At 46.5% G+C, this 14,090-nt stretch overlaps 1 protein-coding gene across 1 annotated transcript; it reads left to right on the top strand.

Moving 5' to 3' along the window:
• The first annotated feature begins 8,493 nt into the window (after window positions 1-8,493).
• On the top strand, window positions 8,494-9,382 carry PMAIP1 (phorbol-12-myristate-13-acetate-induced protein 1). Its single transcript, XM_054178443.1, has 2 exons — window positions 8,494-8,577; window positions 8,895-9,382. Exons 1-2 carry the CDS (start codon window positions 8,526-8,528, stop codon window positions 9,005-9,007), a joined length of 165 nt encoding a protein of 54 aa, XP_054034418.1. The 5' UTR covers window positions 8,494-8,525; the 3' UTR covers window positions 9,008-9,382.
• Window positions 9,383-14,090: the final 4,708 nt, after the last annotated feature.

A 14,090-nucleotide genomic window follows, 5' to 3' on the forward strand; every position in this document is an offset into this window, starting at 1 on the left:
CCTTTGGAGTCAGCTGGTGCATCTGCAGAGGCATGTCTGGTGAGGAAGAACACTGTGACCTAACCCTGGAAAGGAGACTTCTTATTTCTGACTTGTTTGCATTCATAATGTCAAAGGTCACTCCAGCTGCTCTCCTTTTCCCACCAGCAACCAGCACTACGCAGAGGCACACCCATGGCCAAAAGTGTGTGTGCTCGGGTGGGCAACACCCACCAGATGACTCTGGATGCATGGGAGAAACTTGTCCTCATGTTCAAGCCATGATAGCCATCAAACATGTACGTCTCTGTGCTGGTTTTGCATTCCCTGATGTCACCTGGAAACAAAGCAACAAAGCAGGTGAACGTGGTGTTCATTAAGTAAAGGGGGAATTACGCCTGCAGGTTTGCAGTGCTATGCCAAGCTGCTTCCCATAGTAGGGCTCCTCTGAAGTAAAAAATGGAGGGATCCAGGCCTCACGTCAGCACAGCAACAGATGGGCACTCAGAGGGGACAGTATTCATGTCTGCATCTGACGACCCAGTCTCACCACTTCTGGCATGCCCTCCTCTCTTCTATGAGCTGCTCATAGCCGTACAGAAAACATTGAGAGCATTTCTCCTTGAGGCCCTTTGTGCCTATAGCTCCTGTGGCATATCTGCAGAGCAGCTGTAGGGGACTTTCCATCTGCAGGGAGGCTTTTCATTTTCTCTCCCATTTAGAACAAGCAGCAAAAGTCATACCCTCCCCCTCCCTGTATGTGTCTGCATATGAAAAATAAAACCGAAAAGGAAATGAGCTCATTTCAGCACAATCAGAGGAAAAACTTTAAAGTGAAACTACCTCACAACATGAGACGCTGTCAACCCTCTCAGGGCAGTCCAATTCGAGTCTGTCTAGTGATGAACCAAGCGGTCCCCCTGCCTCCAGAGTCTATGGTCACCCTACCACCTTTCACCAGGACAAAATTTCAACTTGACACTCTTCTCAGACAGCATAGCCTGTGTAGAGAAGTAGGGCATACAGCAGGTTTCAGGCTTCCATGATGCAGCATGCAGATCCTGAGATGGAAGTGGTGCAGATTCCCCCAGTGATGCTACAGTGGCTGGAGACTCACCAGAGCACCCCAAAATGAGTGTATCTTGGCAGCGTGTGTGCATCTGTGTGTTAAGACCGGTTCTCATACTGCTACCAGTTCCTGAGGTCTAGCCTGTGATGGCCTATTCGTGATGTAGTCTCATACTTTTGTGTCCTTTTTCCCCTAAACAGTATTTTTAAATGATACTCAAATCATACTCTCATTATTTCCTTGTTAGAACAAGGATCAGAGCCAAACACACCTAATTTTGTATTAATACAAATCACATATGATACTAATTGTATAGATCTTATATTCCTTCTAGTGTTGAATATACACACTGTCTGCCCTTTCCAAATGTAGAGGTCTAGCCTTGACAGTGAATAAAACAGCTAAGGCCTAAAAATTTCAGAGCAGAAGGCTTCACAAAAGATACTGTGTCCTACCTTGGCTCATTCCTGCTTTTTTTCATTAATTCTCTTCAGCTTTTTGCATTATGTTTAATCTGCTTGCTAAATTCAAGACTGCCCTAAATGAAATCAGCTTTATGGGATTTCAAGGAACTCGATGAGTATTTATTCAAACAAGGGACTTTCAAAACCCAGCAAACAGAAGACATTATTGGAATAGTCTGAAAATTTTCTAATTGTGCTATATAGCTTCTGTCCCAACTGAAGAGAGGTGCAAGAGTACAGAAAAGGCACTGCAGCAATGAGGTGCAGCTCAGTGCCAGACTAGGAGTCCCAGATGACCATGCCAGTGTCCAGCAAAGCTTCATTGAAATCCTTAATTCTCTTGTTAGGCTTCAGTGATTCACAGCAAGTCATATAATGAGCCCTGCGTGGGTTGCCAGATTTCTGGCTCAGCTGCAAGGCACCAGCATGCCAGAACAGCGCCAATTGTCTCACACATGGGATTTCCCTTTTTTTTTTTAATCTCACACCTGCTGTGTACACAAAAATTATGACAAAGTGCAGAGGAGGAGCGGGGAACAGGGGCAAGAGGAGGTAGCCAGAGCCTGAAAAAGATCTAGCAGACTAGCAAGCAATAAAGAATTCCAGAAATGGAGCACATTCAAATTCTTAACAAAGATAGCAAGACAGAAAATAACCATAGTCGCCATCCAAGGAAGGACTTCCACAAAAACCTAGCAGTGATGGTGCAGCTGTGCTAACGGTACGCTTGGCCTTTGCAGACACCTACACACACAGAGCAGAGCCCTTCATCTAATACTCCACCAGCCTGATAAACAGTGATCTATGTCAATATTTACTTTACTAACATCTACCACTTCTAAATTACAGCTGCAAAGACAGGCTTTTATGAGGATATTGTCATCCTCACGAGTAATAAAACCCACTTAACAAACTACCTAATAAATTCTATCCACACTTACATCCATTTCACAGTATCACAGTATAACTGAGGTTGGAAGAGACCCCAAGGATCATTAAGTCCAACCTGTCTCGGTAGACCTCACGACTAGACCATGGCATCAAGTGCCACGTCCAATCTCCCCTTGAACACCTCCAGGGACAGTGACTCCACCACCTCCCTGGGCAGCCCATTCCAATGACGAACGACTCGCTCAGTGAAGAACCTTCTCCTCACTTTGAGTCTAAACCTCCCCTGGCGCAGCTTGAGACTGTGAAAGCTTTCTGGTGACTAACAATGGACTGAACCAGGAAGGGCCTTACACCTGAAGTGTCTTTGATCCTGCTTTTACAGAAAATTCTGTTCACCAGATAACCTGCCCTGCATAAATTCAAATTGACTGTGTAACAGTCTATGACCTGGAAAATTCAGTCAAGTTTCTTCATGGTTACTCCTTTATTAAAGAGCATGCAGTCAGCATAAACTTTCTGATGCTCCTGCAATATCAAGGAGAGGCTCACCCAAATGTTGCTGGTGTCAATAAGCAAACTCCTTTTCCTACCCTGGCTTCAATTAGCACCACATTTTTCAGAAGCATTTTGGAAGTAATTAATTAATGCCACCTGCTTGGCATAGGTTGCAGAAGAAAAACTGTGTTCATCTCCTCTGCCAGTAACAGTCCACCACAGCTTGTTATATGTACAAGCCATGCAAGTTCATGTTTTGCTAAGAAAATTACACACTTGAGCTTTCAAGGGAAGCAGGAGAGAGAGAGAATAGCTTAGGGAGAGTCTAAGAATCAATGGCAGGGCCATTAGGTAATATTTAAACAACAGATAAGTCCTGTGCAAGTGGGGGCTACATCTGAGCAGCATGCAGGCAGGCCTTCATAGTCTCTCTTCCTCTCTGGTGCTGGATCAACATCAGCAACTCAAAGTTGAACTGGCTGAAATATTTCAATTAACTATTTCAAATTGCATGAACTTCTTCCCTCACCATAGTGGAGGTGTTGGCAGTGTAGCAGCAGCTGCAAGAGGCCAAAACTTTTATGCAGTTGCCACCAGAAGATCCCTAATGCAGAACAAAGCCATTTCCTTGAAAAATGAGGTTGAGATTAATGCTTAAAGCTTGAGGATTTATGAAGATTTACTTGTAATGGTGAGAGAGTTATCTGGAAGAAAGGTGACAGAGAAGAGCAAACAAAATTGAGTCAGTGATTTAAGAAATGTTTAAAAAAACCCCAAACACTAAAAAATACCCCAGCCAAGGCCATCATCCTCCGTGGCCTGATATGGCCACACCCTGCTGTGCTTTCCCAAAATGACCTTTGGTTTGTTCTTCTGACAACAGAGCCAAGTTTCCTGCTCCGGCGCTGGGACCCACGAGGATCAGCAGGAACTGCCAACTCTGTGGTCTGCAGAAACAGGAAAAGGGGGAGAGAAACAAGCATCTTCTCAGTTAACACAACAGCTGTCAACACCAAGCAGCCTTGGAAAGAGGAGAAAATGAACGTCAATAACTAAGGATTTACCTAAGATTTTATAGTGAGACACAAACCCAGCTTGAAGCTGATTCAGCACAAGTAACTGAGTTCACAGAAAAAAACCAGCCTGTTTCCGTTCTGTTTGACTCTTGATTTCGTTTCTGCAACATTCGCTTTCCATTCAGCAGGCTGCCCACTTCTGTTATTCATACCGAGTCCTTCATGCCTTGGCTTTCAGTGAGATGTTCCTGGTTAGACCACATCACCCAGACACCATCAAAGCTCGGGGCATGTTATCTCAAGATGATTCTCTCTTCTAGTGCAATTGCACTAATTTTAAATACTGTTGAACAGGAATAAACTGGAAGGCTGCTCCTTGGGCTGCTCCTCACTGGGGGTATGCCCACCCGTGGTCATGCTCAGTGGAACCACAAGAAGAAACAGCTTTTGTGGCTGCTCTGGTTGAGCAGTTTCCCAGAGGCCTGTGCTTTCCATAGCTATACTGCCTTATTTAAGGGAACTGAAACAAAAAAACAACAAAACAAGAAGAAACAAAAAAACATTCAGAGCTCGCTGATGACTTAAAACCACAATGGGCTTTTTTTTTTGCTCTGCCCCTGTTGTGCAATCCTGTAATTGGCAGCGGCCCCTCCATGTGCTGCTTATGCCCTAACAGACTGTGATTTGTCACACACCAGTAAGGCTCTCATGCACCAAAAAAACCCTGTGGGAAAATGAACCAGATCCAGAGCTGATGCAAGCCAGCTCTCTTCTGAACAGTGGAGCTTCCTGCCTTACACCACTGCAATGACAAGGGAGATAAGCACTTCAGATACTCTAGCTCTCAAGTAGGTCTGTTAACCCAGTCAGTACACTAAAGTCCCCCACCATTCTTACTACCCTATTACCATTGTAAGATAAAATAGAAAAAAATACATGCATGCCAGCAATTCTGTTGTCCTGATGGCTTGCGCCCAGTTGCTCTGATAGGAAAGCATCTACCCTCCCATATATGCCCAAAAGAAGGGCCCATCTCTTTGTGTTGCTGCAGAGACACAGGGTGAAGTTGCCTTTAACAATCATTTCTCTTTCAAGTGAGCAAGTGTTGCTAAGTAGGACAGAATCAAAGTCCATCTGGTTTTGCCCTTACTGGAGAAACAGTAATTAGAATAGAATAGAATAGAATAGAATAGAATAGAATAGACCAGGTTGGAAGAGACCTTCAAGATCATCACGTCCAAACCACCTAAACAACTAACCCATGGCACCAAGCACCCCATCAAGTCTCCTCCTGAAAACCACCAATGACAGCAACTCCACCACCTCCCCACGCAGCCCATTCCAATGGGCAATCACTCTCTCTGTATAGAACTTTTTCCTAACATCCAACCTGACCCTCCCCTGGTGCAGCCTGAGACTGTGTCCTCTTGTTCTGGTACTGGCTGCCTGGGAGAAGAGACCAACATCCGTCTGTCTACAACCTCCCTTCAGGTAGTTGTAGAGAGTAATAAGGTCACCCCTGAGTCTCCTCTTCTCCAGGCTAAGCAACCCCAGCTCCCTCAGCCTCTCCTCATAGGGCTTCTGTTCCAAGCCCCTCACCAACTTTGCTGCCCTTCTCTGGACTCGTTCCAGCAAGTCAACATCCTTCCTAAACTGAGGGGCCCAGTACTGGACACAGTACTCGAGGTGTGGCCTAACCAGTGCAGTGTACAGGGGCAGAATGACCTCCCTGCTCCTGCTGGCCACACTGTTCCTGATGCAGACCAAGATGCCATTGGCCCTCTTGGCTGCCTGGGCACACTGCAGGCTCATGTTCAGCCTACCGTCGACCAGCACCCCCAGGTCCCTTTCCATCTGGCTGCTCTCCAGCCACTCTGACCCCAGCCTGTAGCTCTGCATGGGGTTGCTGTGGCCAATGTGCAGAACCCGGCACTTGGATGTGTTAAATCTCATGCCGTTGGACTCTGCCCATCTGCCCAGCCTCTCAAGGTCCCTCTGCAGAGCCTCTCTACCCTCCAGCAGATCAACTCCTGCCCCCAGCTTGGTGTCATCAGCAAATTTACTGATGATGGACTCAATGCCCTCATCCAGATCATCAATAAAGATGTTAAAGAGCACAGGGCCCAGCACTGACCCTTGGGGCACACCACTAGTGACTGGCTGCCAGCTGGATGTGGCACCATTCACCACCACTCTCTGGGCTCGGCCCTCCAGCCAGTTCCTAACCCAATGCAGTTTTACAGTTTGCCCAAGAATTTGATCTCTCTTCAAATTCACAAAAAAGAACATGCCCCAGGTCATCCCTGGCTCTGCTTAAATGAGCAAAATAAATGAGCAAAATAACATACATGCCCAGCAGTGAAGGCATTAGTGTGTTCTTCTGCAGACTCAGCTTGTGAGTGCTTTCCCTGTACTTGGGTGTGCTGACTCCTGCAGAGCACTGGGGGTATGCAGGGTTCTTGGTAAGCACCCCCTGTGCTGGTGTCATGGAGGGACTGCCATAATTCATGGAGCAGACATCAGATGCAGCCTTATGCATCACGTGGTGAAGCACACAGCACCTCCACTGCAAGGGATGACATCATACAGCCTGACATGCACCTGAGCTGTTCGGTTACCTTCCTGCCATCTAAAACCCAACAAACTTGTTTTGAAGAAAGTTTCTTGTGTAACAGGAATGATATGGTCAAAGGGCAGCTATCCCTGAACAGGTCTGGGTTACCAACACAGGTATTCAAGAGATTAAATGCAATCCTAAGCACATCAAGTCAGGCAAAAGTGCCTAGAAAGGTAGTATACACCCCATCTCTGAAAACATGCAAGGCCAGCTTGGATAAAGGTCTGAGAAAGGTGTCCCTGCTCAATGCAGTGGGCTTGGACCCATCCCAACTAAAACATTCTCTAAGTAATCCTGCATGCTGTACAGGTTTTATACAAAAGGATGACAGACTAACAAAGTATCTTCTCAAAATCAGCAGAAATTCCTGTGTCTGGACCTCTCAAGCTGAGAAATGCCCCATCTGTGAGCCAGCACCACTGCCTCTTCCCCATCAGCCCCATGGCATCACTGTGGCAGCTACTCAGGAAGGGAAATAAGGTGTGCCATTGCTTACAGCACATACAGAGGGGAAACAGTTTCTGAGCACAGCTGATGATATTTCCTCTTATAACATACTTTCCAGATACTTTATTTCAGAGACATCCCACAAAGAGCTTCTCCACAGCCCCTTTCTGGGTCTGTATTTTATCACAGTGTCTTTTCCTGCTTGAAGCTGTGTTTTGATGGAAGAGGTGGGCATTTACGAGTTTTCAGCCACAAATCTGTTCTTTGTTATGTCTGGCCCATCTGTGTTTTCTTTACTTCAAGCTGTTTTCATTTCCCCCTAAAAACAAAGGTCCACCCTATGTGCCACCACAACAAGTATCAGCTCTCTGAGAGACAGGAGGTAGATGAGTGACTCACTTATCACTGGCAGCTCTCCCGTAACTGTGCAACCATCACAAAGTCACGAGGGTGACTTTCTAATTCCATCTCTTAATGCTGGCAAGAAGCATCATCTAAAATTACAGTAAGTGCAGGTGAGCGTGCCACAGTATGTCAGCTGTGTCACTGTGCTGCTATGGATGAGGAAGGTCCTAAATTGCAAATGGCATACGATAAGGGCTTGTTTCCCCATGGCTTATTCAAGGCTAAGGTCACCATCACCTTGTTTATAATAACACAGCACCTCAGAAATATCTCCTGGCATAAGAACAAGCAGACCTAACCTTCTATATCTTTTTGCCCACCACAAGCACACTCTATCCCTTTCTTCTGCTTGTCCAAGTGCAACCCATCCTCGGCCTCTTCTCAGCACAAGCACAACCTTGTCCATCTCTCCTGGACCACCAACACAAGCACAGGACAACCTCACATCTCCCCCTGCCTAGTGTAAACCTGCCTCACTCCTCTGCCGCCTCTCAACCAGATGAAAACGCCATCCCTCCACCTCTCCTGGCCCACCACAAGCCCATTCCACACCTACATCTCCTCTCCCTTTAGACACACTTCATCCCTTTACCTCTTTCTCTGCACAAAAGCAACCCCATGCCATGTCTGCTGTACCACCACCACAAGCACTTCCATGCCTCCTTGCTTGGCGCAAGTTACACCGCACCTCTCCGCCTCTTCTTGCCCAGGCAACGAGAACCCTATCCCTCCACTGCGCCTGGGCCACCAAGAGATCCCCCAAAGCCTCCCCCTCTTTCCCCCCAAGAACGCCTCATCCCTCCATCTCCTCCTGTTCCAGCACACCCTATCCCGCCGTTCCTCTGCGTCCCGCAGCGGAGATGTAGTCGGAAGGGCTCCGTGTCCCCGGCCCCGCACGGGCACGCTCTAGCACGCCGCACCCGCCCCCAGGTCGCCCGGCGGAGTGAAGGGGGGCCGCGGGGGCGGGATTCCCGCGCGGTTTCCGAACGTCACGGCGAGGGGAAAACCCCGCCGCGCCACTTTTAGGGCAGTGCTCCGCCCCGCCCGGCAGCATTCGTGCCGCCTCTGCCTTGGAGTGCTGTACCGAGCCGTGTCGTGCCCCGCAGTGCAGTACCGAGCCGTGTCGTACCCCCGCCGCCGCAATGATGCCTGGCAGGACTCTGCGCAAGAGCGCGCCGCCCGCCGCTCCTTCAGGTACCGAAGGGTGAAGGGAGCGGGATGATGGGGTGTGTTGGGGGGATTAACACGACGTCCGGCCCCTCGGCTCCAGCACCCGGAACGGGGGCAGCGCCTGACGCGCTGCGAGCAGCAGGATGCTGCCGCCCCTGTGGAGGCGAATCGGCGGGAAGGGGGTGCAGCCACTGCTTGGAGTGGAGTGGGGGGAGGGTGTGGGAGGTCGGGTCATACTGAAAAAAAGGGTAGAAATCAGAATGTACAGTAGTGACATTAAACGCAAATCTGGGTGGGCAGGCGGCGGTGCGGGTGGTGACGGCCGTGCGTGTGCCCTGCAGAGCGGGAAGTGGTGGCGGAATGCGCCCTAGAGCTGCGCAGGATCGGCGACAAGTGGAACCTGAGGCAAAAGATCTTGAACCTCCTGACAAAGCTGTTCTGCCCAGAGACGTGAGATCCTCTCGGACAGGGCGCGCTGAAAAGCAAGACAAGACCTTGGCTTTGTGGATTCGAAACAAGGGACTTCACCGGGAGCCAAAGAAAGCTCTTTGCATTGCATTTTGCTGCCTGTAGCCGCTGAAGGATGGCTGTTGCAACATGATTTCTTTGAAGAATGTTATAACAATATTGGAGTTGGAATGCCAGGTGGAGAAAAAGATAGCGATGGGCAGAGTCACTTTGCCATGCGCTGGTGAGACTTTTGGGGCAAGACAGAACTTGTCCTCCATCCTGATCTGAGAATACTTCCTGGAGCCTGGCCCTCTGGTCCTCGTGTCCCGCAGCTACTTTTCAGCGAGGAGCTCAGACCACCTTCAGGGAAAAGCCAAAAAAAAAAATAAAATAGAGTGTTGTGGAATTTGGGATTGCGTATCATCATGCAAAAGCCAGTTGCTCAGTTTCTGACTGCTCTTGACTTTTAAAACATGGATTCTGCTGTATGGGGATCTGGTGGTGGGTTTATTTTGGGAGTTAAGTAAACCACTGTCTTTATTAAAAGGTTATTTGTTACAGGAGATTGCTTTTTAGGCTAAAAATTGCAATTCTATGAATTAACATGATGTTGCATAGTTCTAGTGTACATATATGTATATATTTCTATATATATGATACATAAACTACAAATATGAGCACCCTGTGTGTATGAAACGAGTATTTAACAGAACTATGAATTGGATGCTACTTGTTAGCTTAAAAGATACTATGAAGAAGTGTTCTAAACATATCAAAATACATTGTGTTAGCTAGAAGAAAGCAATGTTTTCTGATAATAAATACTTCATGAAGCACTGAAGGGAGCATACTTCAGTATAGCATTGTTATAAGACTTACATATTAATATATATTACATAGATACAGATATTGAGGTATTTTTGTTTGGTGGAAGGATTCTTTCAATATTACAAAGAATTTATTGAGAACAATATAACGGTACTGTATAAAGAATACTCTCCTTGTAAGTAACAAATGAACTCTTCAGTAGAAGTATATCTTAAAGTAGAATCCAAGTGAAACCTCAGTTTTTCTTGCAAATGTTATTTATTCAAAGAAAGCAACTACCTCTCTTTGAAGAAATAATATTAATAGAATGGAAAGTTACAGATTGTACAGGAAAGTAGACTAGGGTTTCTGAATATTTAACTATAACTACAAGTGAAATTTCTTTCCTTGTATTTTATTTCCATTTCAATTCATGGCAACCTCATTTCAGTTCTGGAATGAGGAAGATGTTGTAGCATATCCAGTGTGATGCATTATACCTATGTCACTGAGGGATTATTACTCTTGAGTGAATTTTGAAGACTTTTAGTTAACACATGCTGATTGCCATCAAGGCAAACAGGAACTCTGCTAGTCAGTTCATGTCAGACATGAGCCTAAACAGTATTTTTTCATGGATGCAAGCTAGCAAGAAAACAGCTGAAGCTGACCATGTTTTGTAGCTACCTCTTAGATCAATGGTCAGAGTTCCTTCTATTAACTAACCTTGTCTGTAAGGCTGGATAGTTCCACTTTCCAAATTCTGGTTCTGTTCAAACAACATGTTTCTGTTAATGCCTTGAAGTGAATTCTTGCTTGTATTTATGATTTATATTTTGGGTTAGCTGGTCTGAATATGCCTTTGTCATTATATAGCTTTGGTCACTGTCACAACCAACTGTGTACAGCTGTTACTTGCCACTGATTTGACTTAGCAGAAGCTGACTTAACACCGTCCCAGTGGCATTACTGGGAGCTTTGTTATTGGCTTGAGCCACATGCATGGTTCCCTCCTCCTCTAAAACCTTTTCAGTGAGAATATGATGTTTTACAAATAGTTGTCATTCACCTTAGTACTTCAAAGTAACAAGTTTTGCTCATATGCACAGAGGTTTTTTTCAGGTATTAAAAAATTAAGGCTAGCACTGCATGCAACTCAACGAAGTAGTTCATCAGAGGCTGCCCTGGACCTGTTGGAGTCTTCATCAAACAATGGTTGTGCCTATCTAGGACTCAGGAAAATCAAGCATTAGCTTGAAAAGCATTAGCATTAGCTCAAAAGTGTTAGAATCAAAGTGTTCTGTTCAGGGTGTGGTGCTTTGAAATTCAACAGGAAACAAGGTGCTGGCTTCATAGAGCCAATTCTTCAAGCTGTAGCACACATGAATGTTCTGTGTAAAATGTGTCTTTATAAATGATGGGGATATCAGAGTTACAGTATTTTGCTGTCTAGATCTGCAAAGACTGTTTGTTTGTTGTGAAATGTTTTTGTGTTTAAGTATTGTGAAGAGTGCTAGCATTCACTAGGAGTTCAGGAAAAAGACCTAGATCCAAGCTATCAGTGCCAGTATATAAGGAAGCATTTGCTTATGTTGCCCTCGGATTCCTTTTGTTACTTCTGCAAAGGATCCTCTGTATGGCTTCTTCAACATGAGTTAGTTTTTCTTAAGGCCTGTTCTGGATATGGGTCAGATGTTTTGCTCTGTATGTATGTCCTGTATTCTTGCTGAGATAATAAATACACAGTGTTTGTGGGAAAGATAATGAGTCATTGCTGTCATTCAGTGGATTTTCATGGATTGTGAATGTGTTACTATATTATACAAATTCCTTCCATACTTCCAAGTCAGCAGGCATGCACCTAGGCAGCAGCAGAGTGCCAGTAGGCATTGGGTAACGAGGCTTTTACCTCTCCCCTTAAGAGGAACAAGAAATAACCATATCCTAATATTTTCTAATAACTGCTGTTTGCGGAATAGTTGGGTGGCTTCAGGGGCTCCATTATCCCTACCAGAGGTATTAACAGCTTTGAGGAAGAAAATCCCTGGGAATCAGTGAAGGATAGATATTCAGGTTAAGGGGTTTGTATCACAGTATATCAGAGGTTGAAGGGACCTCAACAGATCATTGAGTCCAACCCTGATGCAAACAGAATGTCTTGGATGCAAACAGAAAGCAATGCAGCATTTCACCATGGTCAGATTTTGACTGAAGGTTGAAACTGGAGTTCTGGAAAAGGGAGTAGCTATACTCTTTACTATAAGGGAATAGCAAAAGAATAATACAGGATAGCACAAGCCAACCTCATGAGGTTCAACAAGACCAAGTGCAGGGTCCTGCATCTGAGTCAAGCCAACCCCAGGCACAAATCAGGCTGGGCAGTGACTGGCTGGAAAGCAGCCCAGAGGAGAGAGACTCGAGGGGGTCCTGGTGGATAAGAAGCTCAACATGAGCTCTCAATGTGCACTTGCAGCCTGAAAAGTCAATCAGATCCTGGGCTGCATCAAGAGAAGTGTAGCCAGCAGGTCAAGGAAGGTGATTCTCCCCCTCTCCTCAGCTCTGGTGAGACCCCACCTGGAGTACTGCATCCAGTTCTGGAGCCCCTATTACAAGAGGGATCTGGAGGTGCTGGAAGGTGTCCAGAGAAGGGCCACAAGGATGAGCAGAGGGCTGGAGCATCTCTCCTATGAGGACAGACTGCAGGAGTTGGGGCTGTTCAGTCTGGAGAAGAGAAGGCTGAAGGGGGCCTACAAGAAGGCTGGGGAGAGACTTCTCAGGATCTCAGGTAGTGATAGGACTAGGGGGAATGGAATGAAGCTGGAGGTGGGGAGATTCAGGCTGGAGGTGAGAAGGAAGTTCTTCACCATGAGAGTGGTGAAGCCCTGGAATAGGTTGTCCAGGGAGGTGGTTGAGGCCCCAGCCCTGGAAGTGTTTAAGCCCAGGCTGGATGAGGCTCTGGCCAGCCTGATCTAGTGTGAGGTGTCCCTGCCCATGGCAGGGGGGTTGGAACTAGATGATCCTTGTGGTCCCTTCCAACCCTGACTGATACTATGATACTATTCTTTCTCCCTAAAGCAGAAACTGAAATGTGTGGAGAGGAGAGCTTGAGATCCTCACCTGCTACACCACAGACAACAGACTTTGCCCTGACTTATGCCACTTTGCAGCTTCACACAGACCACCATGTCCGGTGTATATGCTGCCAGTGAGAGGAGGACTAAGAGATTCCTAGCCAAAGGCTTTAGTTTCTGGTGTACCAAAAAGTCCCCACAAACAGAAGCTGTTCTTTCCCAGTTAGCCACCAGCAGAGGCTTGGGAGAGCTTTACTTCAGGGGACATCAGCAAAGATGTCTTGAGAAGGCCCATCAACCTAGTGTCCAAGTGCTGCTGCAAATGCTGCACAGTGCCCTTTGTATGGCTCCACCAGCAAACTATTGTTCATAAGATGTGACAACATCTAGACACTCTCATCCAGCACCAGCTGGAGACTAGCCCCTCTCCAGCCAGGTCACAGCCAGAGCACAATACTTGTGATTTGCTCCTCCCTAAAGGGCAGGAGTAAAAAAAAAATGCAATCACCAGGGCAGGGCATTGCTATCTGAAGGTGCCTGACTCACTCAAAAGCACCTGGTATCAAAAAACAAAATAAAACAAAACAAAACAAACCCACCTGCTGAATCAAACCGCTGGAAGTGCTGTTCCATAGCACTCGCCATTAGCCATGTCCCGTGGGCACCAGCCAGAGCAACATGTGTGGCCCTGGGGTGCATTTGCATTGTGCTTGCCTGGGCCAAAATCTGCTCAGTGCCCTCAGCAAGCTCATGTGGTCACACCTGAGACTGGATGCACAAGTGGTATTTCATAAACAAACTGCTAGACAATAGACAACAACTCCTTCCTCCCCTCAGTGTGTGGGGTATTTTTTAAAGCCATCTGAAAAACAATGACTGTGATGCTAGTCATTATTTTTAGCACATGCTGCTGGAAGGGACTAATGTTATTATTTTCCTCCTGTTAACACATGATGGTGTGAGGATATGATGTGCATTTGTAAAGGTGCAACACGGACGGACAGGAAGGGCTGGGGCTATTATGTGTTGCCTTCAGTCTGGCAGGGTTTTCCATGTAGTAGGTGACTGTCTGATGGTAGGTCTGACGTGAGAAATAATCCCAAAAGCTGTAAACAAGGGTCTTTACCCAAGTGCTTCACTACATTGTCTGTCTGATGGTGTAGGAAACTGGCCATGCCAAGGCTGCCTTCCCTTCTCAGGCAGTCTCTT

Source organism: Dryobates pubescens, chromosome Z (genome assembly GCF_014839835.1).
Source record: "Dryobates pubescens isolate bDryPub1 chromosome Z, bDryPub1.pri, whole genome shotgun sequence".
Classification (NCBI taxonomy): domain Eukaryota; kingdom Metazoa; phylum Chordata; class Aves; order Piciformes; family Picidae; genus Dryobates; species Dryobates pubescens.